The sequence below is a fragment of the Chinchilla lanigera genome, unplaced genomic scaffold (genome assembly GCF_000276665.1).
Source record: "Chinchilla lanigera isolate Chin_1 unplaced genomic scaffold, ChiLan1.0 scaffold00034, whole genome shotgun sequence".
Taxonomy (NCBI): Eukaryota; Metazoa; Chordata; class Mammalia; order Rodentia; family Chinchillidae; genus Chinchilla; species Chinchilla lanigera.
In genome coordinates this window covers 12,100,502-12,128,057 of record NW_004955435.1, presented here as the reverse complement: position 1 = coordinate 12,128,057, position 27,556 = coordinate 12,100,502, and the positions used below count along the sequence as shown (strand labels likewise).

The 27,556-nt window shown below is 42.2% G+C and overlaps 1 protein-coding gene across 1 annotated transcript in view; it reads right to left on the bottom strand.

The window, feature by feature from the left end:
* Positions 1 to 1,747: 1,747 nt before the first annotated feature.
* The window catches only part of Fam102b (family with sequence similarity 102, member B), a 65,199-nt gene continuing 39,390 nt past the window's right edge, over positions 1,748 to 27,556 (bottom strand). Inside the window, exons 6-14 of the mRNA XM_005389101.2 lie at positions 23,925 to 24,041; positions 20,433 to 20,479; positions 12,537 to 12,640; positions 10,333 to 10,428; positions 10,011 to 10,200; positions 9,793 to 9,920; positions 8,957 to 9,026; positions 1,876 to 1,958; positions 1,748 to 1,788 (exon numbers count right to left, since the gene is read on the bottom strand). Of these exons, the coding sequence (XP_005389158.1) occupies positions 1,916 to 1,958; positions 8,957 to 9,026; positions 9,793 to 9,920; positions 10,011 to 10,200; positions 10,333 to 10,428; positions 12,537 to 12,640; positions 20,433 to 20,479; positions 23,925 to 24,041 (795 nt within the window). The 3' untranslated portion in view covers positions 1,748 to 1,788; positions 1,876 to 1,915. The remainder of the gene's footprint in view (positions 1,789 to 1,875; positions 1,959 to 8,956; positions 9,027 to 9,792; positions 9,921 to 10,010; positions 10,201 to 10,332; positions 10,429 to 12,536; positions 12,641 to 20,432; positions 20,480 to 23,924; positions 24,042 to 27,556) is intronic.

Sequence of the window (27,556 nt, the reverse complement as noted above, 5' to 3'; positions counted from 1 at the left end):
GATTACGTACCTTTCATATGTCTGATGTGCGTCCTCACTGAATCTTGCCTACAATCTACTGTAGTTTTATATTTAAAATTGCAAAGATCATTTGCAGAAGTGACAATAAAAAATACAGCCTAGAAACATATTTTGAAAATAGAAAAATATATTTAAAAAAATGTCATTGATTTCTCTTAACAGTATCTTCACATCTCTAATTAAAACTTTGATTCTTTCCATAATTCTTTTCCAAAATATATCCTAAAAAATAAAAATGGAGCCCTCAGTGTGGTGGTGCACGCCTGTACCCTCAGCGAGTCAGGAGGCAGCGGTTGGAGGACTGTAAGCTCCAGGCCAGCCAGGGCAACTCAGTAACACCTGGACTCAAAAACAAAACAAGGGCTGGCGGTGTAGCCGAGTGCGGCACCCGGTTCAGTCCCCAGAACCACACACCCGCAGAAAGGGTACGTAACTAGACTCATAAAACCTCTTAATATTAAGAATATTCTGAAACAGGGTGTCATCTTTTTAACAGTTTCAGAATCTATTTATAAAGGTAATACTGAATTAATATGGAACAGCCAATCCTTGAAACAGTAAAGTAATCCCTAACATGAATGGTTCCATTTTATTCCAAGTCCTGTATTTTGATATTAGAATAACTTCTATTTAATAGTTTTTTATTTTTCCAATGTGAAAATACCTAGGCTAAAGTAATTCTATTTTAAAAGCCGTATTTGATGTATGCTACCGTCTACTCTGGCCTCAAAACAGCCAACTTGTGACACTGGGCAGGCCGTGAGCCCTGCACCGTTAATGTCCAGGAGCGGTTCCCTAGCTTCGTCCACTGCCAGGTCAGGGGGAGTTCCAGTTCCAGGTAAGTCCGAATTTACATAGAAAAGGATGTTGTGTTTCTGATTGATCGTATCACAACTTCCCCTTTGTTCTAATTCTGAATGCTGAAGCCAGCAGATCTTAATATTCAGCGATGTAAAACGGCTCTTCTGTTAGGGCGCCTTGTGGAAGCCTACCATACTATTATCTTATTTCCACTCACTTGTATAGTGCTCATGGGGTTCTGCAGCTCATCTTGTATTAATGACAAGTAACAATATGCTGTGTATTGTACAACAACAGTATTGCATCCATTCACTTTTCTCAGACTTCAACACACTGGTCATCCGCTTTAGGGCAGATACATTTAGAATTATTATTCAGCATTTTACATATTGCTGTGTAACATTTTCTCATACTAAATATCAATGATTGCATCCAAGGGAGTTAACAGACTTAGTACAACAGTGTAGCTACTATATAGTATGGAAAGTTTCCTTCGTAGGAACTGTAACTGTCTTGACAGAATTTATAGCGTTTAAATTACACTCACATACTGTCTTTTTAATGTAAAATTAAAATAAAAAACAGAGAGTCCAAAGCTGTTCAGCACCCGTCACAGATTTTACACCTGACTACTCCAATTACATGTGGATGTGTCTGACACTTTCTCCCCACCGGGGAGTAACACAGGAGCAGCGCACGTCTGTGGCCTGCACAGGCGCACTGCTTTGCGACCACCCTGCGGACAGATGCTCCCGCTCAGTGGGCGGGAGAGATCAGTGGCGGGTGCTTTCGGAGAAGAAACTGGTGCCAGCTTCCCTCTTAATAGATGAACTTCACTTTTAAAAACAGGCACATTTTTTTCTTAGCTGGGTGTGGTGGGTGCACATCTGTAATTCCAGCACATGGGAGGCTGAGGCAGGAGGATCACGGTGAGTTCAAGGCCAGCCTGAACTACAAAGTTAGACCCTGTTTAAAAAAAAAAAACAACAGAAAAATAGGTACATTTTCTCTTAAGTACTTCGCTGAAATGCTTGATACATCAATTGTGCACACCTTCAATCCACAGGAAAGCGTCTGGTCACTGCCTTGACTTCTAGCGTTTGATCACGACTTGTTCATAAGCTCCAGACCCCACCCTGAAAGAGCAGGGGAGAAAAAACTTCAGAATGTTGAGTTATAGTCCTTGAAACTGTTGTAAGTAATCCTGACCTCTGAGAGATGGTGCATTAGGCATTTTTCCACAAGGTTGAAAGGTATCCCGAGAGAAAATATTTGAAATAGTAAGTGTTTATAACACATTGGATTAGTCTAGCCTTGATTCTCTTACTTATTTCCACAGTAATCTAGTAATACTTCACAGACTATTTACAGTAGTATTAACAGACTGTGGGAAGGAACATTCTCTTCAAATGTGTTTAAGTATAAATCCTATAATTGGTCTCATCCAGCAGGGCATCAGGCATTGAGTTAATGAAACAGTTGTTAGTTATAACAGTAGCGTAGTACGTGGTATCTTAGCGTGTCTTTTAGAAACCACACCCTCCTCCCCCGTCCCTATGGCCTAGAACTCCTGGACCTACGAAATTCTCCAAACTCAGCAACTACAGGCATGTGTCACAGCACCCAGCTCTGGAATTTTTTTGATTAGTCTGCAAAAGTGTTTTCTGTCTGTTTTGTAGCCGTGGGATTTGAACCTAAGGCCTTGCTCATGCTAGGCAAGCACTCTACCCCTGAGGTACATCGCCAGCCCTTTTGTTTTGAGCAGGTTAGCCTCAAACTTGTGATCCTTCTGCCTCAGCCTCCCCAGGAGCTGGGATGACGGGCGTGTGCTACCACACCACGCTGCAAATGCTCTTGTACGTGCTCACTGTTGTAAACTGTATCTATGTAATGAAGATTTGAAGAGAAAATGATTTTGAAAAAGGGTTTATTTCCTCACTAATTTGGAGTGGCAGACTGTGGGTTGTTCCCCCAAATCTCTTCTTCCCTTCTTCACAGTTTAGTTGGGTGCAGCCTACTTAGCTAGAGACCACATTCCCCAAACTCCCCTGTAGGTAGGTGTGGCTGTGTAACTAATTTTTCCCCTAAGCAACATGAGTGGAAGAGATGTACGTCAACTTGTGCCTTATCTGCTTACAAGAAAATTGCTTGCCCTGCACTAGCAGCTAACTTTGACAAGAAAGGCAAGGAGGACGGTGAAGCAACGACACGGGTCACTGCGTTATTTTTGGGTCTCTTTGTTATACCTGTTACTCTAATACGCCAGCACTGGCCTGTGTTAATGATATACGGAGAACATTAAGACTTAAAACCTGCAAGCTTTCTGAACGAAGGACTCTGAGACAGGCTATCTCAGGAACGGCCTGATCAATACCAGCTTCTTGTTGTTGCGCTTGAGAGGCACTTAGCGCCCTGGCTCTGTGTCACAATGGAATGAACGTGCCTCTTCCATCTACTGTTTCCTGGTCTGTCAGGATAAAGGTTTTCTAAAGCTTGTAAAAATATACAGGGTCTTCTGGATGACAGCTGGCTCCGTATTTTTAAATGGGATCATTCTTCCCTTGCCCTGAAGCATCTCCAGTGATCAGGAGAGCTAAGGCGGGGCTGCTGCACGCAGCGGGAGGGACTTTCTGCTTATTACCAGGTACAAGTTTCCCATTTCCTCATTTGTCAAAATGCTGGGATCCACCCTAGGGCCGGACATTTCCCTTTGAGTGTGCCGGAGTTCGGCAGGGCCAGGAGCAACCTCTAGGTCTGGTCTCATCCCTTAAGGGATGTTAAGAGGAGATTCTAAGAGGTGGTGGTAAGGCAGAGGTTACCGCTCTACCACGGACTAAGCTGGACTTAGCTGACTGCTCAGAGCCAGCCCTTCTCACAGATTCAATGTACAGAAGCACGGAGAGTCCTCCACAGAGCACCAGTAAACACCCACTCACAACTACGATGATCAGAATTTGGAAGAACCCTGGAGAGCACCAGTCCTGCTGGCTTTTACATCTCCTCTGAAGTGTGATGGTGTAACAGGAACTAGACTGTCCTTCCTGCCTTAAACAATCAGAAATCAGAATATACAAAGCTGGAGAAAACACACACGACTGACAGGCAGTACAAGGCTGCTCCCAAGAGAAGGAAAAACCAAACAAAAAGCCTCCACCGGCTTCAGCTTGCTGCCTGAAGCGGTTTCCCTCAGGAACCCCCGAGCCTGCGTGAGGGAGAACCCTAACACAGCCTGTCAGTCTAGTGGAGGAGCCGAAGCTCATTGGGGCTGGGGGCTGCAATCGAGCATCAGCATACCAGAAGGAAGAGTGGCAGAAATATAATGGATGGAGAATTTCCAAACTTCATGAAAATTATAAACCCACAGATCCCCAAAGTTCAATGAACTCCAAGCAGAATAAATACAAAGAGAAACACACCAAGGCCCATCGTGACCAAACTGCTAACAAGAGAATCCTACAAGCAGCCAGAGGTAAAAGACAACACGAGTACATGGACAAAAACAGAAATGAAAGCAGGTTTCTTGCCAGGGACAATGAAGTGTTCCCAAAGACAAGCTGGCAGGTGCACACTGGACCTTGTAGGAAACCCTGGGCCTGCTCGAGCAAGTCCACTAGACTTCAGCCATGTTACTAAGTAGTCCTTCCGGGTCCCTGTGCCGTGCTGCTCTGTTCTGTCCATTCTTGTGGGTTTTTTCCCTGAATTACGATTCTTGTGCTTCTTCCTTTCTTTGGTAAATGATTCTGGTTTCATCTGCACCACTGTAGTTTATTTCACAGAGCTGATCTAATGCTCAGACACTAGCTTCTCTGATACAGACCCACCAGCTACTGCGAGCCGATGTGTATAAGCAGCGTGTTGGACACTTCAGGCAGACTGATCTCCACAATAACTCTACGAGACAGGCCCTAGCTAGTGTAAATTACCTGAATGTTACTGAATGCCAGATACCGTTCTAAGATGTACGTATCTTACCTCATTTATTTTGTATCTTATAATTCGTGTGAGGTAGCTTCCATCAGTATGACTCAATGGTGGGGAAACTGAGCAGAGAAGACACAGCTAAGTACTGTTCAGAACCCCAGCAACCTAATCCCAGAGCCTGTGTCAATAACTCTAATGATGCAATTTGCGTTTTGCTGGCAAGTGAGAGATGTGACCTGCCGAGATCATAGCCAAGCACGGTCATGATGGCTAAATCCAAAATGAAACCATGTCTATCTCTTTGGCCTATTCTCTTTTCACCATGACACATCTGTCTGACCTTTTTTGGCCTTTCTGTGGCTTGGAGTAATGAATCTTTATGTACTTCAACTCCTATTGCACACTTTAGACTTTTTCATATTGGATGACCTACTACTCTACTCTGTCCATGCCCCATTCTTTTTTTTTTTTTTTTTTTTGGTTTTTCTCCGGTACCGGGAACCGAACTCACGACCTTGCGCTTGCCAGGCAGGCGCTTTTGCCACTGAGCTAAATCCCCAGCCCCCATGCCCCATTCTATGCTATGCTATCCCACTCCCTAGTCTATGCTATCATCCCCATCCCCATCCCCATCCCCATCCCCATCCCCATCCCATCCTACCCTACCCTACCCTACCCTACCCTACCCTACCCTACCCTACCCTACCCTACCCTATCCTATCCTATCCTATTCTAATTGACTGAATCCAGGGCCTTGCAGGTGCTAGCTCTGCAAGCACTCTCCCAGTGAACTACACCCCTACTTCCAGATGACTATTCTAGCATTCATCTGGAAAGGGAGTGGCAACCCGAATTATTTCCTTCACTATATGAATGCCTTTATGTCCTAAGTTCTATATGAGTTTTCAACTGGAAATAATCTTTCTTTCACCTAAATAACAACATTAACAGAGTACATGCTCAGAGCTTTCTATGTGCCAGGCATTGTGTTAAATACTTTTTTAAGTCATATAATGTCATCTTTACAAAAAACCTGTGAGTTAGGTAACTATTTATTGTTTGGTACTGGGACCTGAACTCAGGACCTTGCGCTTCCCAGGCAGGCGCTGTGCCACTGAGCTATATCCCCAGCTCTAGGGAACTTATTTGTAACTTTCATTTTACAGGTGAGGAAAAAGACTCACAGAGGATAATTACATCAGCAAATGGTGAAAGAGTCAGAATTTGACCTCAGGTAGTCTGATGAGCGGGTCCATGCTTTGATCATTTATTATTTAAGTTCCTTATGGCTGGAATCATACTTCTTCTACCTGGCTTTCTGCTATCGGCCTCTCCTTCCTCTAATCAGACTACAGCTACTTTCCTAAAACGCCAACCTGACAAGGCATTTCCCTGCAGGAACGACCGCTGCCTCCCACTGCACTTGTAAGGAGAACGGTAACGTCGACTGAGGTTTACACCTGCATTCCAAGACACCTGCCAGCCTCATGTCCCAAAACTCCTCTCACACGCCGCTCTCCTAGAAGAACTTGTGTACTCGTAATTATCTGAGCAGGTTATGTGATATTATTCACAAGTCACTATGGTGCAGTGGGTAGGTGCAATGGGCTCTGCATTCAGAGGCACGAGTGTGAATCTTCGTTTCATGCCTTACCATATTAAGACCTTGAGGCAAATAATCTCTACTTGTTTGCATCTTTGCTTCCACTTTTTAGATACTAATTACAGAGTGCTGTGAGATACTGTAAGAAGTCAATACAGTACATATACATCCCTGTGTCTGGCACGTAACTAATAATTGCTCAGTGTTGCCTATGATTATTATTACGTAATTTTATTTCTGGAGACAGCGTCTTGCTATGCAGCCCCGGCTGGCCTTGAACTCACAGCAACCCTCCTCCCTCAGCCTCCCACGCGCTGGGATTACAGCATGTGCCACTGCGCCCAGCTTTATCATCTAATACTATAGCTTCACCCTATTTGCTCCTATTACCAGCAGTATCTTTCTTCCCCATATTTGCCTTCCAAACTCCCACTGATCTTTAATTCTCCCAAACACGCTTCAAGTATCAGCTCTTCCTGAAAGTTTACTGAGTGTGCTGCTGCTATTCTCAGAAGTCCCTCTCTGTCTATGCATTATAGTTTTCATGTTATTACAGTTTTTTGGTTGTCTATCTCACCTTCTGGGAAGTGTCAGACAGTAAATATTTTAGGCTTTGTGGGCCATGTAATTTCTGCTGCTCTACTCAACCATGCTGCTGAACAGGATCAATAGCGTAGAATCAATAGCATCAAAGTAGCCACTGACAGTATATGACTAACCAGGTGTAGGCGTGTTCCAGTGACATTTGCTTTTTTAAAAACAGGCAGTGGCAAACTGATCCACTGGCTGTAGTCTACCGGTGCTGTGGGCTAAACCAGTGGTGGTGAGCCTATGCCATGCAGGCGAACCCGTGAAAATGAAGTCTGGGCTCCCTTGGCGTAGGAGCTAAGTGGATGAGTTGTTTTTTCTGAGCTAAGTCCTTAGTATATACTCAGGTTTAACTGCAGCACTGGCACTTTGTGATAAATCAGTGGGTTTTGGGTGGCGGTTTGGGCACTCAGTCTCTGAAAGGTTCGCCATCTCTGGGTTTGACCATTACCTAGCTGGGGGTAAAAGGCTTGCTTCTGTGTCTCCTCACTCCCAAGTGGCTCAACAGTTACTGAAGTTAATGAGTGGACAGGTTAATAAATGTTAAAGAAAGGTCTAATTGTGTTACGTCCTCTATACACCCTTTTTCAAATTTCTCCTCATTTCGTCTTTGTATGTCCTTTTTAAATCTACCTGTCATATCTGACTGTTAGTTGTTCACGTAAGCATTTGCTGTCAGACTCTATTTTGCATCTTTTGGGCAGACATGGAGGAAATACTTATTAAAATGACTATGGACAGAACAAATGGATTTATTTCCGGATTTAAGCATGAGAGAATAAAATAATTGCCTTGGGCAGGGGTCTCTCCTAGGTCTGCAACTCTAATGTTTCTTTCTTTTTTTTTTTTGGTACTGGGAATCAAACTCAGGACCTTGCCAGGCAGGTGCTTGTGCCACTGAGCTACATCTCCAGCCCCTAGGCCTGCAACTTGAACGTTCTCTGTAGTTATGTGGGCACGCTTCATAAACATTACACGGAAATAGAGTAGCAGGGGTGATGGAAGCAAGGGAGCAACAGAATTCTTGGGGTCTCATTTACATCTGCGTTCACCACTCTGCTATAGTCAGGGTGCACTGCTAATCTGAAAATCTGAAATCCTTCAAAATCTGAAACTTTTGAAGGGCTTGCATGATGGTTAAGAAGTTTCAGAGCATTTCAGATTTTGGGTTTTCAGATGTGGGATGCTCAACTGGTAAAAGTGCAAATATTCCAAACCCAAAAATCTCTGCGAAACACTCCCGGTCCAAGCACTTTGGACAAGGGGAACTCACTCTCTACTGCGAATCAATGTGGTTAAGTCTGGTGGGTGATTTTTCTTCTAAATTTGAGGAATTCCCAAAGGGATGCTTGTGTTTAGAACTTTCTCGGAAGGTATGTTAGACTCCAGGGTGTGCAGAAAAGCCGAGTATAAGAAAAGTTGACTGTTAGCTTATGCTGCTGAGTAGGTACATAATGCTCAGAATACGTAAGACTGCTGACTGAGGGCCGGGGGAGTAGCTCAGCGGCGCAGCGCCTGGCTGGCAAGTGCAAGGCCCTGAGTTTGACTCTGAGTCCAAAAAAAAAAAAAAAAAAGATTACTCACTGCAAACGTAATCTGGGGGCTGGGCGCGTAGCTCAGTGCAGAGCACCTGCCAAGCACGCATAAGGCCCCGGGTCAATCCCTCGTGCTCAAAACAGAAAAAAGATAAAAATGGAAGTTTGCTTTGCTGTGTTTACAATGTTAGACCAAAACTCTTCTAAATATCTTTTTTATTGCACAACCTGTCCAGTGCTGTACTAGCCCTTCAAAAATATCATCTAAAAATACATCTAAGGAAATTAGCAACCTTATATAATGTAAAAGAAATAAAATAAGAAAAAGTGAAAGTCGCACTAAGAGCTGTTGATCTTCTCGTGTAACTACTGGTGTTTGTGTTTTCCAGCTTTAGTCTAACGAAGGCTTTGCGATCTTTGGCCCCCGCTTGTGAAATTTTTTAACAGTCAATCTGAATTTTAATAAGGTTCCATTTGGACCACATACCTGTTTGGAAGGTGATGACTGCCAAAGGTTGTACTTCCCCCAGGACCCACAAATAACCTCAGTCCTTCTTCTGTAACACACAAGTAAAACATCTGTTGTACGTACAATATTAGACTAAGTCACCCAATTCACGCTGCAGTAATTCCTATTTCACATTTCAGTTTATTTAGAACTAAAGAATTAAAAACCAGGCAATTTAAAAGCTATACTAACAGTTATTTCTTATCTCCTTTTGTAAAGCTCTTGTTCTTTTAACTCACTATTGAAAACAGCCCTTCCCACAAATTCTCATTTCCACTGTTAAGTGCTCTCTTTTCACACCAGCCTGTGTAATTGTACCTTTCAAACTGGTAGCGCGTAAACTGTCATTTCAGGGAAAACACCAAGGAGGGCCCGAAGGGTTCTGTTATTCACTGCTATCTTAAAACCATGGTCTCAACCCTCCAAAGTATAACAGAGACTTGAAGCATTAGGGCAGACCGAGATGCAGCTATCCAAGGGAAGGAATGTGGGAGGCCCTGAACCATAATTTGAAGGCAAGTTTCCTTTAAAATTGCTCCTCTTGTTAGGGAGTGCTAGAGATTGCTAAGCACTTGCTATACCACTGAACTGCATTCCCTAAAATATGATCATTGTGAACTGAAGTTTGTTCATTTTCCAAATTCAATATTCATTCTCAGAAATAAGCCACAAAATTATCTTGAGATTTCTCTGGGCACGAAATTTATTTACAAATATGCAGTCATAGCATGATGTACCGCCTCCTTCCTGCTGACCGCATGACTACACAGACTTGGATCTACACGGAAGTCTATACCTGACAGTCCTCTACACACCTTCTGCACTGGAGTCGAGGCTGAAGTCTTGACTTTGTAGTATTTTCTCCACAATATCATCTGCATCCACTCTGGTGTCATCAACTCGCTTCAACTGAGATTCTACAGAATCCTGTTTCACTGGGCATCTTTGAAAACAATCACAGTTTTTTCCTCCTTTATATTATGTTATGAAAACAAAAAAAAATTTAAATTTATCCTTTAATCGAAAAGGATACCTGTTGAGTTTTTCAGAGAGTGCGTCGTCTTTATCAGCAGTATCAAGATTTGGCTCAGCTATTTTCTGCTCCATTTCATCACAAGGTTCTAGAATACTTTCAATTCCTGTTGATGTACTTCCCACTGAGGTATTTCTCCTGTGGCAGAACTCAGAGAAACTAGATGACCGGGAGTGACATGTGCTATATCCTGTCAGAGAAAAATCACTTTGGATATGATACTAATCTCAGATACAATGAAATCTATAAAGTCCTTCTATACCACAGCAGTTTCAAGACCCCTTGGAACACTAAGGAATTCAATTTTACTGTTAATCTCTACCTGATACTTTGGACTGCTGGCTTGCATAGCTTGATGTTCTGGAATGTCCACAGGCGCCCAGCTCATCAGGAACAGAGGAGCTCTTTGCTGAAAGATCTGCAATATGTCATAATATGGCATTACTATTACTGCAAACAAGTTAATGATCAATTTGTATTATAATCTGCATTTGTAAACTACGCCAAGCTCATTACCAAGAAAAATAGGCTGGAAAGTGTAAAAGGGAAAAATGCATCTTTTTTGTGTGTATGTGATACTGGGGACTTTGTACTGAACTATACCTGCAGCCCTTTTTAAACAGTTTATTTTGTGACAGGGTCTCATTAAGTTGGTAAGTTATTCTGGGTTGGTTTCAACTAACAACTTCCTTGCCTCCACCTCCCACGGTGCTTGGTTTGCAGGTGTGCACCACTGTATCCAGCTAAAAAGAAAATACTTCAATATTTTGGTTCACTAAAGAATTACAGTATTTTTTTGGGGGGGGTACTGGGAATCGAACTCAGGACCTTGAGCTTGCCAGGCAGGTGCTTGTGCTGCTGAGCTATATCCCCAGGTCAAGAATTACAATATTTTTTATAACATTTAGCAGCACTCCATCTTAAAATCAGAAATATTTCTGTGTTTGGCACTTCTTAAGTAAAAGTAAATCAGGTTTATTCTTATACATCCTCACAAAATTGCAGAATTTCACTAGTTTTTGAGGAAATCTTGCTTTCTCCAAAATCTAAGAGCATGAACTAAAGAATACTTTATTATTTTAGTGTTAGCATTGCTAGCGATAGGCTATAATTTGGGATGTCTGTGGCTTACATCAACACAGCATGGAAGGTAGCACTGAGGAGAAATTTCTTTTGAAACTGATTACAGTACTCATTTTTATCAGTTTGTAAATCTATAAAAAAAAGGCAGTGCTAAAGCCACTTCTGGTACTGTAATTCCCTGGTCATATGCATATTCCAGGTAGCAATTATATATTTCCAGGAGTAGGCTTCTTCTGCAGAATGAAAAACTGTTTTCAGGAGAGTGTAACTAGAACTGTTTTTACCTTAGAAGCAGTAATATAGTTATTATAGCAGCAACTCAGTAAATGATATTGTATACAGTTGGACCAACAAATGCTGCCAAATAATCTACTAGATCGATCGATCGATTGATCTATCTACCTACCTACCTACCTGATAATAAGCACCAGCCTGTTAGAGTCTATGACACAGCAGTAGAGGAAGATGCAGTTAGTGGGTATTTATTTTCTCGATAAAGAATTCAGGATATTTACATGTGAAGGGAAAGAAGTTAATGAAAAAGTAAAAAGTAGAAAAAGGACTTGCAGACCTTAATTCAGGAAATTTCACAGCCATCATTATCTGTAAGAAACTGTACCACTGCATATTTGCAAAGGCAATGAGAATGTTCATCCCCTCACTTCAGCTTTCTTTCTATTATTTCACATAACACATCCTGCTCACATGACTTGGGAGACAGAAAGAAGCTCTTCCGTCCTTTTCCTCCAGACAACTTGACATTTTGCACACTTTTTTATTTTTGGTTTCTGTTTTGTTTTTTGAGTAGAGACTCACTATGTTCCCCAGGCTGGCCCCGAACTCTTGGTTTCAAGCAATCCTCCTGCCCCAGATGGGACTACAGGTATCTACCTCCAGGCTGGTCTTTAACTCCTAGCAGAGATTCTGATTTGCTGAAAGTGTTCCTGGAAAAAGTGGATCTCCCTGTTTGTAATGCACAACTCAGCCACAACCCTGATCCTACTGAGTCCAGAACCCGGGCTGCTGGTGCTGGCAGTGTTTTAACAAGCCCTCTGGGTGATGTGGACGCACCTTTAGGCTTGAGAATCAGAGACAGAGGAGAAGAGACGGCTGGAACAGAAGCAACACTGAGAGGTTACTGGCACGGGTTGCTGGGCATGCAGAATGGGAAAAGTCTTGAAGTCTCCTGTTCTGACTGTGGAGTTGATGCACTGAATGGGGTGGGGTTTATTGCAACATTCACCCATCTGCCACAGCACACCACTACGGACAAAATAAAGCTTTGGCTTAACCGGAATTAAAACTCCGGTGATACTAACAGGGCCATTTCAGGTCACATGCCCGTAAAATTTTATATCTGGAAGGCCTTTGGGAGATTTTTAGGAGACCAAGTAGTACTGTTTGTCACAAATCACAAAAAGCAGGTAAGCTACAAATTCATACCTGCTATTCCAAGGTGGACTTTGAGGGTCTCGCCACCCTTTCTGTCTTCTTCCAGAGACTCGGATTCACCAGCAATTGGTATAGACATTGACGTAGAAGGAGGCCTGTAAGTAAGCATTTCAGGAATCAGAGCTAGACCCTTGGGTGAGCTGAAAGTTGGAAAAACTGTTAGAGATTGGCTGCGTAGTCAGCGGTTGTTTAGCCCTAGAAGGCTGCTGATCTCGGGCACGCCAGGCAAGCATCTCCCACTGAGCAACACTCCCGGCCCAACGTTAGCCTTTTGCAGGTAAAACTAACAAACATCAACAAATAACATAGTCAGACCTTCTCAGTCAGAGCTGTGCCTCCTTCAGCTTTTCTTCCCGTCAAGCCAAAGCCCTTTCCCCATTCTCTTTTCCTTCTCAGTTAAATTTTTTGCCTGTAGGTTCGTGTTGTCGCCTCAGTTTGAATTTCTATTATCACTAAAGCAAGGAGAGTCCCACGTGGGTCACACTCTGGTGACTGGCGGCTGTGTGGGCTGAACCCAGGACAGGACCTATCAGACCCAAGGCCTCTGGACATGAACCTTGTCCGTACTAAGCAGCACAGTGGTGAATGGGGTGACTTTGAGTGCGCGGACTCTGGGTAACCATGTCTCCAAAAGCACAGTATGGAAATTTCTAGAGCTTTAGTCCATGTGTTGGACTTTCTCACAGGCTACACAAGTGACAGAATTGGTGGACCGGATTCTCCAGTCCCATCACCCCAGGTACAGAGGAGTTTAGCCCAGTAGGTGGGATTTAATTCAGTCACTGGCCAACTTACCCAAGCTCTCACCCACAACCAGAGGGGTAGAGCTCAGACTCCCCAGAGCTCTGTTATAAGGCCTTGCCTATTTGAACTGAGGTAGAGGGGAACTCTGGACAAATTTATACCCTCAAATAAATACAACTGCAAGGAGGAGTATCAGACTTTTTTGTCTTCCATTGTTGTTTCTTTTTGTAAGTACCAGGGTAGGGTATATTGTGGTTCTAAATGTGGCTACTGCTTTTACTTCTATAGTATTTTACCATGTCGCGTTCTGTTCTCCTGCAGTAAGGGTTGCTTCATAGGATTTGCTAAATTAGTGTTTCTGTTAGTTCATTAACTATGTGTAATTTCCTTATATCTTTTCTCACTTTCCATTTATATTCTCTTCTCATCTCTTTCCTTCCCCTCTCACATCCTTTCAAATTTCCACTTCTTTTCTTGTGCATAATTATAATTATTATTATTATTATTTTGGTCTTTTTGAGACAGGGTTTCATACTGTAGTTCAGGCTGGCCTTGAACTCACTTTGTAGTTCAGGCTGGTCTTGAACTTAGAGATCCTCCTGCCTCAGCCTCCCGAATGCTGGGATTACTGGCGTGTGTCACCATGTCTGGGTACTACTATTAAACCCTATTTTCTTGTGGTTTGTATGTGTGGGGCATGCGTGTATACCCAAGTGCGTGTAAGTGTTAACTGTCGCTTTTGACTCTATACTGTCTTACCTTGATTTGTCAGGTTCTTTCTCACCAAAGCTTGTTTCTTTGGTCATCTTTCTGTTTCTGCTCGTTTATTAACTGGATCCAATCACCACATATCATCTCGTGCTTTCTATTTATATTTGCTTTGCTTTGCTTGCCTGTCTGCCCACTCTCTCACTTCCTTCCTTCCTTCCTCCCTCCCTCCCTCCTTCCCTCCCTCCCTCCTCTATCTCTCAAACCTCTCTCCCCTCTCATTTCCAGGTATAAAAATAGTACCATCAAAACTTGTTTTCTTTTTCATTCTCTTTCTCTTTCTTATTTTTTTTTTTCTGTTTCTTAGCCTATCCTTTATTATTCCTATTCCTTTGTCTTCCTGGTTTTTGAAAGCGTTGACAATTTTAAAAACAAACTGTAAATTCTACGTTGTACATGGTTGGTTCTTTGGATACTGATATTCCTGGCAGTTGCTCTTGCCTGCCAGTGCTGTGCTACGGATTTAACACAGTACTTTGAATAGGTGGAGTGGGTGCCTTCAAGCCAAATCCCAGTGAAAACGTCACAGGGACATCTGCTTGCTAACAGTGCCACAATAGTGCACAGCTTTCTATCCTAACTGGTCTACAAACTTAAACGTAAGAATCATGAAAAATAAGGCAACAACATGCCTCCAAAAATGTGTAACTCCCCAAATGCTGGTTCTACGGACTGATGTGGATGAAATACTGAAGAATCAAAAAAAATCTCACAGTTAAAATAATTAAAGAGATCGAAGAAAGACAACGGTAAGCGGCTGAATCAATTACTAAGCTGATCAATTAGCTTAAAAATACAGCGAACCCTCGAGTTATGACCAGCCGGGCATATGAACGTGGGTTATGACCAGAATTTTAGTTTTTTTTTCTTTTTTTTTTCTTTTTTTTTGGTTTTTCTCTGGTACCGGGAACCGAACTCACGACCTTGCGCTTGCCAGGCAGGCGCTTTTGCCGCTGAGCTAAATCCCCAGCCCCCCGGAATTTTAGTTTTTTAACCTACGACCAAAGTCTTGAGTTATGACCTGATACTGGCCGCTTGTGCTTCCAGGTGGTCTCAGATACAGATTTAACCCTTAAAGAATTCGGGAAGGAACATTACAACATCCTCCTGTAGGGGGTTAATTGAGAAATCTGGGGCCAATGTCTAAGGACACTGAGATCCGCCCGTGTAAGCACAGAGACTTTGACAGCTGTGGAGGAACCCGGACCTTCAGCTGACAAGAGGAAGTACAACCAGCCCTCGGGAACGAATTGAGTTTGTAACTCAAGGGTCCACTGCGCACAGTCAGCTGAATGGATTACGGAAGACGGTGCTAGACATGCAGACTACTTCAGTAAGGAGACACAGGCTGTGAAGAGGAATCAAGCAAACAATCTGGAAATAAAAAACACAACTGAAAGTCTCAGTTGTAGGCAAGATCAGTCAGAAGAAAGGATATCAGGACCTGAAGACCAGGCTGATATAGTCAGTACTAATGAAGAAACGAGACAATCAAAAGATTATCCAAGAGCTCCTGCGTGACTCTGCAGAGCAAATTCAAGGAACGCTGAATTTGATGACAGGGTTCATATAGAGGCCAAGAGAAAATTTATTCCGTGAAATTATTGCAGATAATTCCCCAAAGGTAGGTAAGGAGATGACACCAAGGAAAAGGAGGTTTAGAACCCAAAACACAACCACAAAAGGACCTCTCCACAACACACCACAGTCAAAATGACAGAAAGTCAGAACAAAGAGAGAATTCTAAAAGCTGCTAGAGAGAAGTGCGAAGTGACCCGTAAGGGCAAACTCGTTAGAATGACAGCAGACTTCTCAGCACAAACCTTAAAGGCCAGGAGGGTCGGGGGTAAAACTTTTCAAGCCCGAAAAGAAAATAATTGCCAGCCCAGATTACTATATCCTACAAAGCTAACCTTCAAAATCTAAAGAAAAAAGAAGACATCCCATGACAAGGATAAACTAAAGAAATTCATGACCACCATGCCAGTGCTGCAGAAAATACTTAAGGCAGTTCTAAAGACAGACAAGGAAGAGGGACAGTACCCACAAAGCCAAGGGAAATACAACATATCAGATCTGGAGGGTGCTACGAAAGCAGTGTTCAGAGGGAGATTTATAGCTGTGAGTGCCTGCCTTTAGAAATAACCCCGAATAAAAAACCTAATGATACATCTGAAAGTCCTAGGAAAACAAGAATTATCAAAACCCCAAACTAACAGAAGGAAACAAATTATACAGATCAGAGTGGAAATTAGTGAAAGTGACTGTAAGAAATAAAAAGGCTCAATGAATCAAAGAGTTGATTATCTAAAAGGATAAGTAAGACTGATAAACCCTTAGCCAAACTTAAGAGAAAGAGAAGACCCACATCAATAAAATTAGAACTTAAATAGGTGAATTACAACAGACATACCAGAAACCTACAGAATTATTAGAAATGTGTATTCCAATAAACTGGAGAATCTAGAGGAATTGAAGAATCTAGAAGAAAATAAATTCCTACACACATATGACTTATGAAAATTGAACCACTAAGATACAAAAACCCTGAACAGACCAATAAAAAGCAATGAAATTGATGCAGTTATAAAAACTCTACCAACAAAGAAAAACCCAGGACCTGATGGATTTACCCCTAAATTTTGTCAGGGACCAAGGTTGGCAGGTGATAGTCACGTTGACAAGAACTTTCCTGACTATAATGTACTATATACAATCAATAACTGTATAGATTATGTAATATTAGTAGACAATTTGGCTAAAACATCTTCGTATGGTGGTTAGAGAAGAACCGACACTAATATTCCTTAAACTATTCCCTATCACTGAAAGGGAAGGAATGATTCTAAATTCATTCCCTGTAGCCAGCATCACATTGATAACAAAACAGGTAAGGACTCACCAAAAAAAGAAAATTATAGACCAATATCCTTGATGAAAAGAAATGCAACCATCTTCAAGAAGATACTTTCACACAGAATTCAAAAACTCTTTAAAAAGATTATAAAGTATAACTAAGTTGGCTTTATCCCAGGGATGCAAAGGTGGTTCAACATCTATAACTCAAATATAATAAATTACATAGATAAAATCAAGGATAAAAATCACATATTACAATAGCTAAATCTTGGAAGTGGCCTACATGTCCATCAACAGATGAATGGGAGAAAAAAATAGGACATTTATATGCAATGGAGTACTACTATGTCATAAAGAATAAAAGCATGTCATTTGACAGAAAACTGATGGAACATGAGAATATAATGTTAAGTGAAAGAAGTCAGACATAGAAAGTTAAATATCACATGGTTTCTCTTATCGAGAAACCGGAAATATAAATAAAAAAATAAAATAGAGATAGTAGGGACTAAGAAGGCATACATTTGGAGATAGGGAAGGGTATTGGGGGAGGGGAGCTAAGAGACAGGGGGTAAAAGGATTAAAAATGATCGAAGTATGTTCAGTGGACCTGCCAAATCCCCAAAGTGAGTATCACTACCCTGTATCACAAAAATACACTAGTAAAAGGGAAAAAAACCATAAGGAAAAACATTTTTTTTTGGTCTTTTTGAAACAGGGTTTAATTATGCAGTTCAGGCTGGCCTTGAATTTACATTGCAGCCTAGACTAGCCTTAACTTGCAGCGATCCTCCTGCCTCAGCCTCCCAAGCGCTGGGATTACAGGTGTCTGCCGCTACGCCTGGCCAGGAAAAGCATCTTTAAACAACCTGAATAAAATTCACTGAGAAGAAAGGTTTTTCATACGACATGATGGTGAGAAGAGCAGGGGCACTGCCTGGCCGTGGAGGGCCTGTAGGGAGAGGCGGCCACTTCTCAGAAACTACCTCTCAGTCACCCTGAGGTAGGAAAACAAGAAGGTGACAGAAGGGACGATGCACTGGACCCATTTCATGGCAGCTGCATCTTCCCTGTATTAGCTCAATGGACTCCCCAGGCTGTTCAGGCTCTTGGGGACATATTTAAAATTGTCGTCATAGAGGGAGGCGAATTTGATCTGTATGTACTGCAATCATGTACTGAAATATCACACGGAAACCCACTAATACAATTATACAATACATACAATTAGTACATGTTAACAAATAATTAAAAAAATAAACACTGCCATCAAATCTATTTAATTTATAGACTATTTCCACCTCAGGGTCTCCTAAATTTCAGACTCACATACCTTTTTAGGATGTTTCCCAGTATTTTTCCTGCGAGTTTATAAAACTCTATATATCCCCCAAACCAAACTCTTTTTTCCCTCTCAAACCTGTTTTTTCTTGTATTCTCTGTCTCTGTGAAAGCCATCACAAAATTCGGAGTTACCAGAACCAGAGTCCTAGACATCGCTTCCACCTCCTTCATACTAAATTTCCCCGTATCTATCTAATCGATTTCCAAGTCCCACATTCTCCTTTTATTATCTTTCCCGCTTGTCATCTCTTTGCCTCCGTCCACGAACTACTTGAGTCTGGGCCTTTCTCCGGGTGACTCTGAGTCCCCTTGCTGGCCGGGCAACCTCTGTTCCACGCTGTTACTGGGTTTTCTAGAATGTGCCTCTGAACGTGGGACTTTCTGCTTTAAAACCCTCCTACAGCTCCTTTGGGATAAAGTTCAAGTTCATGAGGATGACATGCAAGGCCCTTTGAGTTCTGGTCTAGAGAAAAAACCTATCTCTTGAACTAATAAAATAGTTTATTTTTAAATTTTATTAAATTATAGAACAAAAGTGATGGGAGTATTATAATTTTAGAATAATGTTAAGGTTGTGTTCAAGGAGGCTGGAAGTATAGCTCATGACAGATAAAAATGACCTCCTAAAATGATAGCACTACCTACTAGATAACGCATAACTATCCTATGAGCTATAACAGTGCCATGAACTTGTGCAAACTGTTTTCTCTCCCTGGACCACCTCCTGCACTTAGTAAATTCCTATTTATCCTTTAAAACTCAGCTCAGTGTCACCCACTCAGTGAGGATTTTCCAGGCCTTCACAGACAGTGGGCAGTGATCCTATTTTCTACACCTCAGTGACTCTCATGCTGTGTCTAAGTCTTCCCCATAAATGTGAATCCAGCCAGAGCAGGAGCTGTCTTATTTAGCTGGGCTGGGTGAACAGCACGTAGTAGGAAATCAGTATGTAAGCACCTGAATGTATGTGTGAATCCTGGGACTCCGGACAAATTAGTTGCTTACCCTCAACCTTCACATCCTCACTCAAAAGTATCACAGAGATGTTTCAAGAATTGCATTGGGAGACAGTGACATTTATGAAGTCACCCTGATAAATGTAATTTGTTTCTTTCAGGCTATGAATGCTCTAGAACTTTGCTATTTATGACAATTACATCATCCCTGGATTTTCTTTTCACCAGATTACGCAGCTATAGCATACAATTTCTCTATCAAAATATTCTTTTTCTTTTTGGGTTTTTTTTTTTTTTTTTTTTTGGTTTTTCTCCCGTACCAGGAACCGAACTCACGACCTTGCGCTTGCCAGGCAGACGCTTTGCCGCTGAGCTAAATCCCCAGCCCAAAATATTCTTTTTCTTCATCAGCAGTTATCAGATCAGTTTCATTGTTTTACAAGAGCTGGTGGCTATCTGATAAACTATAGAGAACTATAGAACTCATTTTAATGTTTAGGGTTAGGTGGCTAGGTTGGCTGGTTGGCTGTCTTTTTTAAATAAATACTGGCTTGATAGTATAACATTTGGTTTTCCGAAACATTATACAATCTATGTAACAAATCTTCTGTTCATAAACTATTAAAACTAGAATTTAAACCTGAGAATGTTAAAGATATGCTGTAGTTCTCTGTGTATGGTTTTAAGGATTACACCTAGAGCCTTATGCATGCCAGGCATGCTACCACAGACCTACACCCAAGCCCTACTGAACCTTTGTTAGTTTCTCTAATTTTGCATCATGAAAAATTTGAAAACAAAAGCAGTGAGAATAGTAGAATGAACTCCTCTAGCAGTTATTCAGATATTTGTGCTACACACAGACACTGGGCCAAGTCACTCAGTTCCTCTGTGCCTTAGTTTTTCTCATCTGTTGGATGAGAAGTTGGATTACGCCAATACTTTAAAAAATATATGTACATTTAATGTATATGTATATAAATTTGCATATTTAAAATATGATTTACTCAAAGCCTAAAAATGACAAAAGACCTACAATTCAAGTAGAGTGTACAGAGGTCATTTGGTAACAGGGAACAGTAACTTCTATGAAGGTCAGGTCAGTCTCCCAGGAAAGGATTTACTTGCCTGAAAAAACTATAAAATATTAACATAAACTTGTAAACAAATCTCTGTTATGCTTTCAGATACGTATATTTACTGGGCATCCACTTACGTTTTAAAACACGGGTCACCAGACATCAGTTGCATACTGATCAAAACCTAAACAGAAGAACAAGAAATATTACTATAAAAGATCTTTCTGAGACTGGAAGCCATGTTCTCTGAATCCCTCCCCTCAGAGTATGTCCAGTATTTTCTATTTAAAAAACATTAAATAAAATGATTGTTGCACTGGGTTATATCCACGTCAAACAACTGCTTTCTACAGACAGGTTCAAAATCATTTTTAACATTCAAAATCTTGTAATTTTAAAAATCAAGAGTGGAAGAGATGAGAACAAAAAGCAAGTGCTTTTCCAGTAACTCCCTCCTGGGAGTGCGGGCTGTACTGATCTGCTTTATGTCTTCACTCCAGATTCCTGTGGCGTGGAAGCGTCTGGTAATGCTTCCCTGCAGTCTGCTATGTTAATGCTTCACTGGATGTCTGCTGGTGGCTTCTGTGAGTACACCATTTCTGGCCTTTATTTTAGCTTTAGATCACTTACAGCTTCTTCTAAACCCTTCTGAAATGTTGCTCTTTATTGCTGACTATATTTAATTAAGGACCATTTCACATTCTTTTTTTTTGGAGACAAGGTCTCACTATGTAACTCAGGCTGACCTGGAGCTCTATCTAGCCCAGGTTGGCCTCGAACTCACTGCGAACCTCCTGCCTCAGCCTACCGAGTGCTAGGATTATAGGCGTGCACTACCATTCCTGGCCCATTTCACATTCTTATGGGAATAATAATGGTAACAACAACAACATTAACAAAGATCATGAGTAGAAAATTTATAATGTAACAGGAATGAGCAAAATGTTTTACATGTATCACTTCATTTAATCTTCAGTACTCCTACGAGTGATATTCTCATTTTAAACCTAGAGAGATTAAATGATACTTTCAAGATCAGGGAGCTAGCAGAGGGCCGTGATGAGATCTGATTATAGGACTCCATGTCCCAAACTTCATGGTCTCTGTAAATAACAGATATGTATATATTACTTTTTTTCCAGCTAAAGGCTGCCATACACCTTTTATAGCTTTATTTCATTCGAATTTCCTCATCCCAGGGCTTCCACTACTATCCTTTCGCTTTAAATGTCAAACATCCTGCTCCACTGGTTTTCTCACTTCTTTCACAGAACCCTACAATCTGGTTTCCAACTCTATCAAGATAGCATTCTTGAATATTCTGAATGTCTCAGGAAGGAGATGGCGATCTCTCTCTCTCTCTCTTTCACCCCTTTTAGGGAACTGTGCAGGGCAGGAGAACAGAGAAATATGACCAAAGTTGGAAGAGAGAAGATTCTGGTTCTGCCTTTTTAAAAAATTATGGGCAGGGTGGTGGTGCAGTTGGCTAGCAAGCACAAGGCCCTGGATTCAGTCCTCAGTACCACAAAAAGTGAGGAAGGTACTATGGCTGTTTGTATGTTTGTAAGAACGGCTCATCAGAGGGAGAGATGATTAGGAGGAGAGATAATCGAAGGAGAAAAACCCGCAATTAGGCAAGTTTTGGATTCCGAAGCATAAGAGAAAAGCCACTAGGCTTCTGACAGGGAGACAGTCCAGTCACTGCAGCAGGAGGCAAAAGGATAGTAAGGCTGGGGAGAAAGGCAGAGTTGTAACTTCTGTGATGGGAAGATAGGGAATTTGAGTTTAACAGATTTTAAGTGCTCAATAAGGGCTAAGGTAAGACCACTGACTTACAGCAAGAGTGCTGTGTGCAGAGAGGAGAAAGAAGGCAGGAAATAAAATATCTAAAGCTGGGAAAGGAAGCAGAGTACAGCTGCAGGTGGTGGTGAGCCTTATTTCAGTCCTGCCAGCTGGTCTGGCTGTACGAATTCTCCGGCAATGCTCGGACATTCGGATGCGGTGGAGGACCACCTGGACGACTCTCCTTGAAGGAGGAACAACTGGTGCTGATGTGCAGTCTTTGAAGCAAAGACGACAGGGCAGTGTTTCTCCAGCCCCCGTAGCTTCCAAATAAAATGTGTGAGCTGGGGCGAGGCAGGATGGGCAGTCGTGTTCCACGCTGTCAGCTGGGATAAGAGGCTATAACTTCCCAGGGCATAAAAGATTACACATCAGAGGTGAAGCACCAACCCCAAAACATCACATACTACCGCCACTGTGTTATGCAGATTAGTTTCTGCATATGGCAGAGGCGATTTCAGGCCTCCCACCTAGCCCAGCTCACGGCCCTCACCTACTTCCTGCCATTCTCACAGTCACTCATCCTCTAGCCACTCCTTTCTTCATGAATTAATAAAACCTGGGTTTGGCCCTGGATCGAGGCCTTTGTTCCAGTTCGCCATCATCATGGCTGGACTTAGGACCCCTTGGCTCCCATAACTACAAATATGCCTTAGTGTCTTTATTCTCGCCATGGGTTGCCCTGGAAGTGGTAGATTGGAATGAACTCGCTAGAATTCCAATAACTTTCCACGGGATCACAAGTATAAACTTCCTGGGCCACGACGAGGACCGGCAAGGGCTCTGTACAGGGTGCAGACTCAGGGAAGGCAGAGAGCTGAGGCCAATTAGGGCTGGAGAGTACTCAGGAGACAGAAATGGGCAAAGGGGCCCAGAGTATTACTAAGAGTACGGTAATCCAGATTCCTGGACCACGGACTCTAAGCTGGATAGAGCAGGAAGGAGAAGCCCGCAGGGGCTGACGAAGAATGCGAGTGGAAAGTGAGACAGCGGTAGGGCTGAAGGCAGCGAGGAGAGGAGACCGAAATGATATGAGCATAGAGAGTGGCAAGAGGGGAAACTTTACCTGGAACTTTGGAAGTGGCCCAGGTTTTAGTGATAAGAAAGCCTAGAATGTGTTCGGGGAGAAGAAACTGAAAAAGAAAATGCTGCCGGAAATGGGCCTTTTAAAGAAATGAGAAATGTCAGGCACATTTACGATCAGCTGGTCAGGAGAGAACAGGCAGAGAAGACAGTGCGCAAGAGCAGCTACTTCATTAACGGGAAAGTCTCCCAAAAGAGAGGACAGGAAAAGGGATGGAGAGGAAAACGGAGCCAGGAGGGGCTGGGTGGCTACAGAACACGCGGCTCCTGATGGTATTTGGGAAAAATAGGGCAGATGCCCGGAGTAAGTTTTGCCTGTCACTTCCCTAGTTACAAGAAAAGCCAGCGACTTCTATGGGTACATCGCAGCTGCTATGGAAATCACCTTCTGGAAGCTACAAACAGTTTAACGTCTTTATTCATTTCCTTATGCCCAAATGAACAGTTATGCTGTGGGAGTTGTGTATTCTTTAAATGTCTGCAACACGGACAAGAAACACCTCAGGATCATGAAGGCCAAAACTTGCTACCTTTCACTGCTTCTTTGATTTGGATAGGTTTTCTCCCCCCAGGTAGTATGTCACTGGTGTGGTGAGCTTATGCTCTCATTACTGATGCATGTATTGTCCTTGAAAGACACACCTAGGATTACTGACATGCAGGGGGCCCCGTTTGCCGGCATGTAAATCTTGAAGCGTGCTTACTTTAAGAATGGAGTTATCCTGTCTCGTATTTTTGGTGTCATAGCCTTCCAGTAAACAGCGACGAGTGGTATTTCCTGATCCAGCAAACTCTGCCAGGTTTAAATCTGCAAAGCCCAGCTAGGAAAAGAAAGAGAATTATATTAATAGACTATCTAGAGGCTTCTATCATATTCTCCTTAAAATAAACACTCAACCCATTCCTCAGGCAAGTTTTCTCAAATTTTAGTCTTTGAAGTTTTTGTCATCTTAATACCTGTTGTTTTATTTGCTTTATAAGTGTCCCTAAATTGATTTGCTTTTTAAATGAAAACTTATTACCTATTTTATTCTTAAGCACAGGATCTCTGATATCACAGATCTGATGTGTGACATATATTTTTCTATGTACATGAAAATAAATACATCACTGTTATAGTAAAACTAACGTGTATCATACAACTCAAATCATCGCATGCATGTAGCAGTGGCGCTCACACCACACTGTGGACAATACCAGCAGACCAATCATCATCATTTGCATATCCAGATGGAAAAATGATCGGACTCTATTGTGTTCTCACGCTATGCTGTTAACCCCTAGTAACTGTAGACAGCTGCAGGTTTTTCAGTTCTCTTAAGTGAGTCACACTTTAGTACAAATTATTTTTCTCCTCTCAAAACATTCTCCTTGCTGATGATCCTTGCATTGACTCTCTCTTTATGGAACTTTCTTTCTCCCGTTCTCATAGCTCTGCTCCACGCCCACCCTCTCTGCTGCTACCCAGAAGTTCAGTTTAAACCTGTTCTTCTTCATTACTGCTCAGGTTTGGTCCAATTTTCTGCAGTTACTAAAAGTTGTTCTACAGTTTTTCCTCCGCTGCTCAACTCTATTTCTTACTTCAAGCGATATGAGAAGCAAACCCCATTATGTCATTATATTTTCTAAATAAATCTGTTCTTCAGCCTAAGTATGTGTAGCGTCTCTTATTAATAAAAAATAAATTGAATTTACAATTAATAAGCACATCCACATGAACTAAAAAAAGCACTATACATTTCAAACACTGCTGAGATTGTTTGCTTTAAGGTTTTAAAACAGTGGCATACAGAGTGGTACTTAGGATGAAGATTTTAATTGTAGACTGCAGCATTATTTGAGTAGCTTTTAAGTGGTACAGAAAGAAAAGAATAACGTAAGGAATGAAGCCCCAAACATAGTAAGTCAGGCACACATCAAGCTACAGGTAACATCTATCTAATTTTCACAGTGTTACTCTAGTCTCGCTGCCTTTCAGGGAGCCAACACATCAGCAGAAAAAGCCTGGGTATGTTCAGGGCAAAATGACTTTCATGTGAGCATGTGAAGACTCAAGTGATTTACTGGGTCACGCATTATCCACACACTCTGTCTCATCTATTCCGCCTTTGTCTTTGAACCTCCAATGCCTCTTTCCGGTTCTCCCCCGACCTGAGACCTTGCTTCCTACTTCAGGCAGAAAAGAAGAGCGATCAAAAGAACGCTTAACTGCCAAGCTCTTACTTCCAGCCACTGCCACTCACCTGCCTGCTCCTGCACGCACACTTATTTGCCTTTGCACTCAGAGGACGGACGAACTGGCTGTGTTCCCGAGGCCAGCTGCTCCCGCCGCCTCTCGTGCATTACATCAGCAGTTCTTCCTGCTCTTTGGCCTTCTAAAATTTCCCATCTCTGCGGGACTTTCTCCTTTCTCAGTGAACACCACCAAACCAGACCTCACCCCACATCTCTCACCAGGCTGTTGGATCATTTTTCTGTTCTCCAGCCCCAGCCAAACTTCCTGAAAGTGCTGTCTAAGCTGTCTTCAATTCCGCAGTCCCTGACCATTTGCTCAACTTCATTTCCTCCTCCTCTCTCTGTCAGACTCAATGTCCTACTCCCTGAAGATGCCAGGGTCACCTCAAGGCATGTGGCTCTCTTGTTCTGCCGAAACACACTCTCTCAGATGGAGCTCTCTTTCACTCCATTCACGGCAATGTTCCATGTCATTGCTCGAAAGGATTCTTCCCTAACTACCCTAAAATACGTCCCTCTCCCTTGTCTTAGCCTGTAGTTACCACTCTTTATCCTTTACCTGCTGTTCCTCTCCTGAGTAGTTACTATCACCTCATGCCCATACATATCTTACATTTATTTGCTTGTCTGTCCCTCACCTCTCTACTTCCCATTGGAATGTAAGCTCCATAAAGCAGCGCTTTTGTCTGTTTTTTGTCTAGTACTTAGAACGACACCAGGAAAAATGGCACATGATGGGCCCTTAATATGCATTTATTGAATAAAACACAGCTCACTGTCTTACCATTCACTGTCATAATACTAATATTGTCACTAAGTTAAAAAATCCGATTACTCTCTTATGGACTGTATGTTTGTGCTTCCACGAATTCATATATTGAAACCCTAACTCCCAAAAGGATGGTATTAGTGATATGTGATGTAACCTTTGGGAAGCAATTAGGTCACAAGGATGGAGTCCTCGAACACAGGTGCTTTCTTTTTCCTTTTTTTTTCTTTTTTTGTGCTGGGGTAAACCCAGAACCCTGCATGTGCTAAGGACATGCTTTATCACTGAGTTATATGCCCAGCCCTGGATTAATTCCCTTTACAAAGACAGGAGAGAGCTTGCTTCTCTCTTTGCTCCCTGCTGTGAGGACCTACTGAGAAGCCAGCGATCTGTGCACAAGTAGGGGGCTCTCATCAACTCTGGATTCTGCCAGCACCTTGATCTTGGACTTCCCAGCCTCCGGAGATGTGAGAAACAGGTGTCTGTTGTTTATGGTAATTTGTTAGAACTGCAAAAACTGACAGTCTTCACTAAGAAAACATATTAACAGGTAGACAAGGTCAATGTGATGTGAGGCTAAGAGTTCTGAGTGAGGTCAATATTTATTGAGCACCTTTTATGTGCCAGGCTGTTTTAAACACAAAAAGAGGGAACAACAGAACAAATACTCTAGCTTCAAAGAGCTTACATTATAGCGAGATATCAATGCACGCTTCCTTCTGTTTTACCGAAGTAACTGTCCTATGAAAATGACATTCATACACATACAACCATTATCTGTGGTAGACATTCATTTATTAAAAAAATATCTTCAGCATCCACATCCCAGGTAATGTTAAATATTGGAAATATAGCATTTTTTTTCTTCCAGCGCTGCGGACTGAACCCAGGGCCTTGTGCAACCTAGACAAGTGCCCTACCACTGAGTTCTACCTCCGGCCCGCAGAGAATCATCCTGACTCTCATAGTTAATAATACATGAAAAGTGGAAAAAGAAATCCCGACAGCACGAGCTGGTAAGTGCTGTGATCGAAAAAGGCATAATTACAGGACAGGAAAAGCAAAGTTCTCAGTGGGGAAGGATGACCAAGCCGAGTCTTTAATGATACATGAGTTGACGGGACAAGAGGAGGCAGAAATACACGCACGGTGGGGAAAACGTTAAGTCACGAGGCCAAGAATCTAAAATAGCAGAGATAATCCAGGAAGTTCATGATGGCAGTATGCTTCAGAAGGATGAGCGAGGGAGACTCCAGATGGCAGGTATGCGGAAGAGATGAAGCAGCAGAAATAATCTGCAAACCGAAATGTATCTTATATGCTACGTTACAG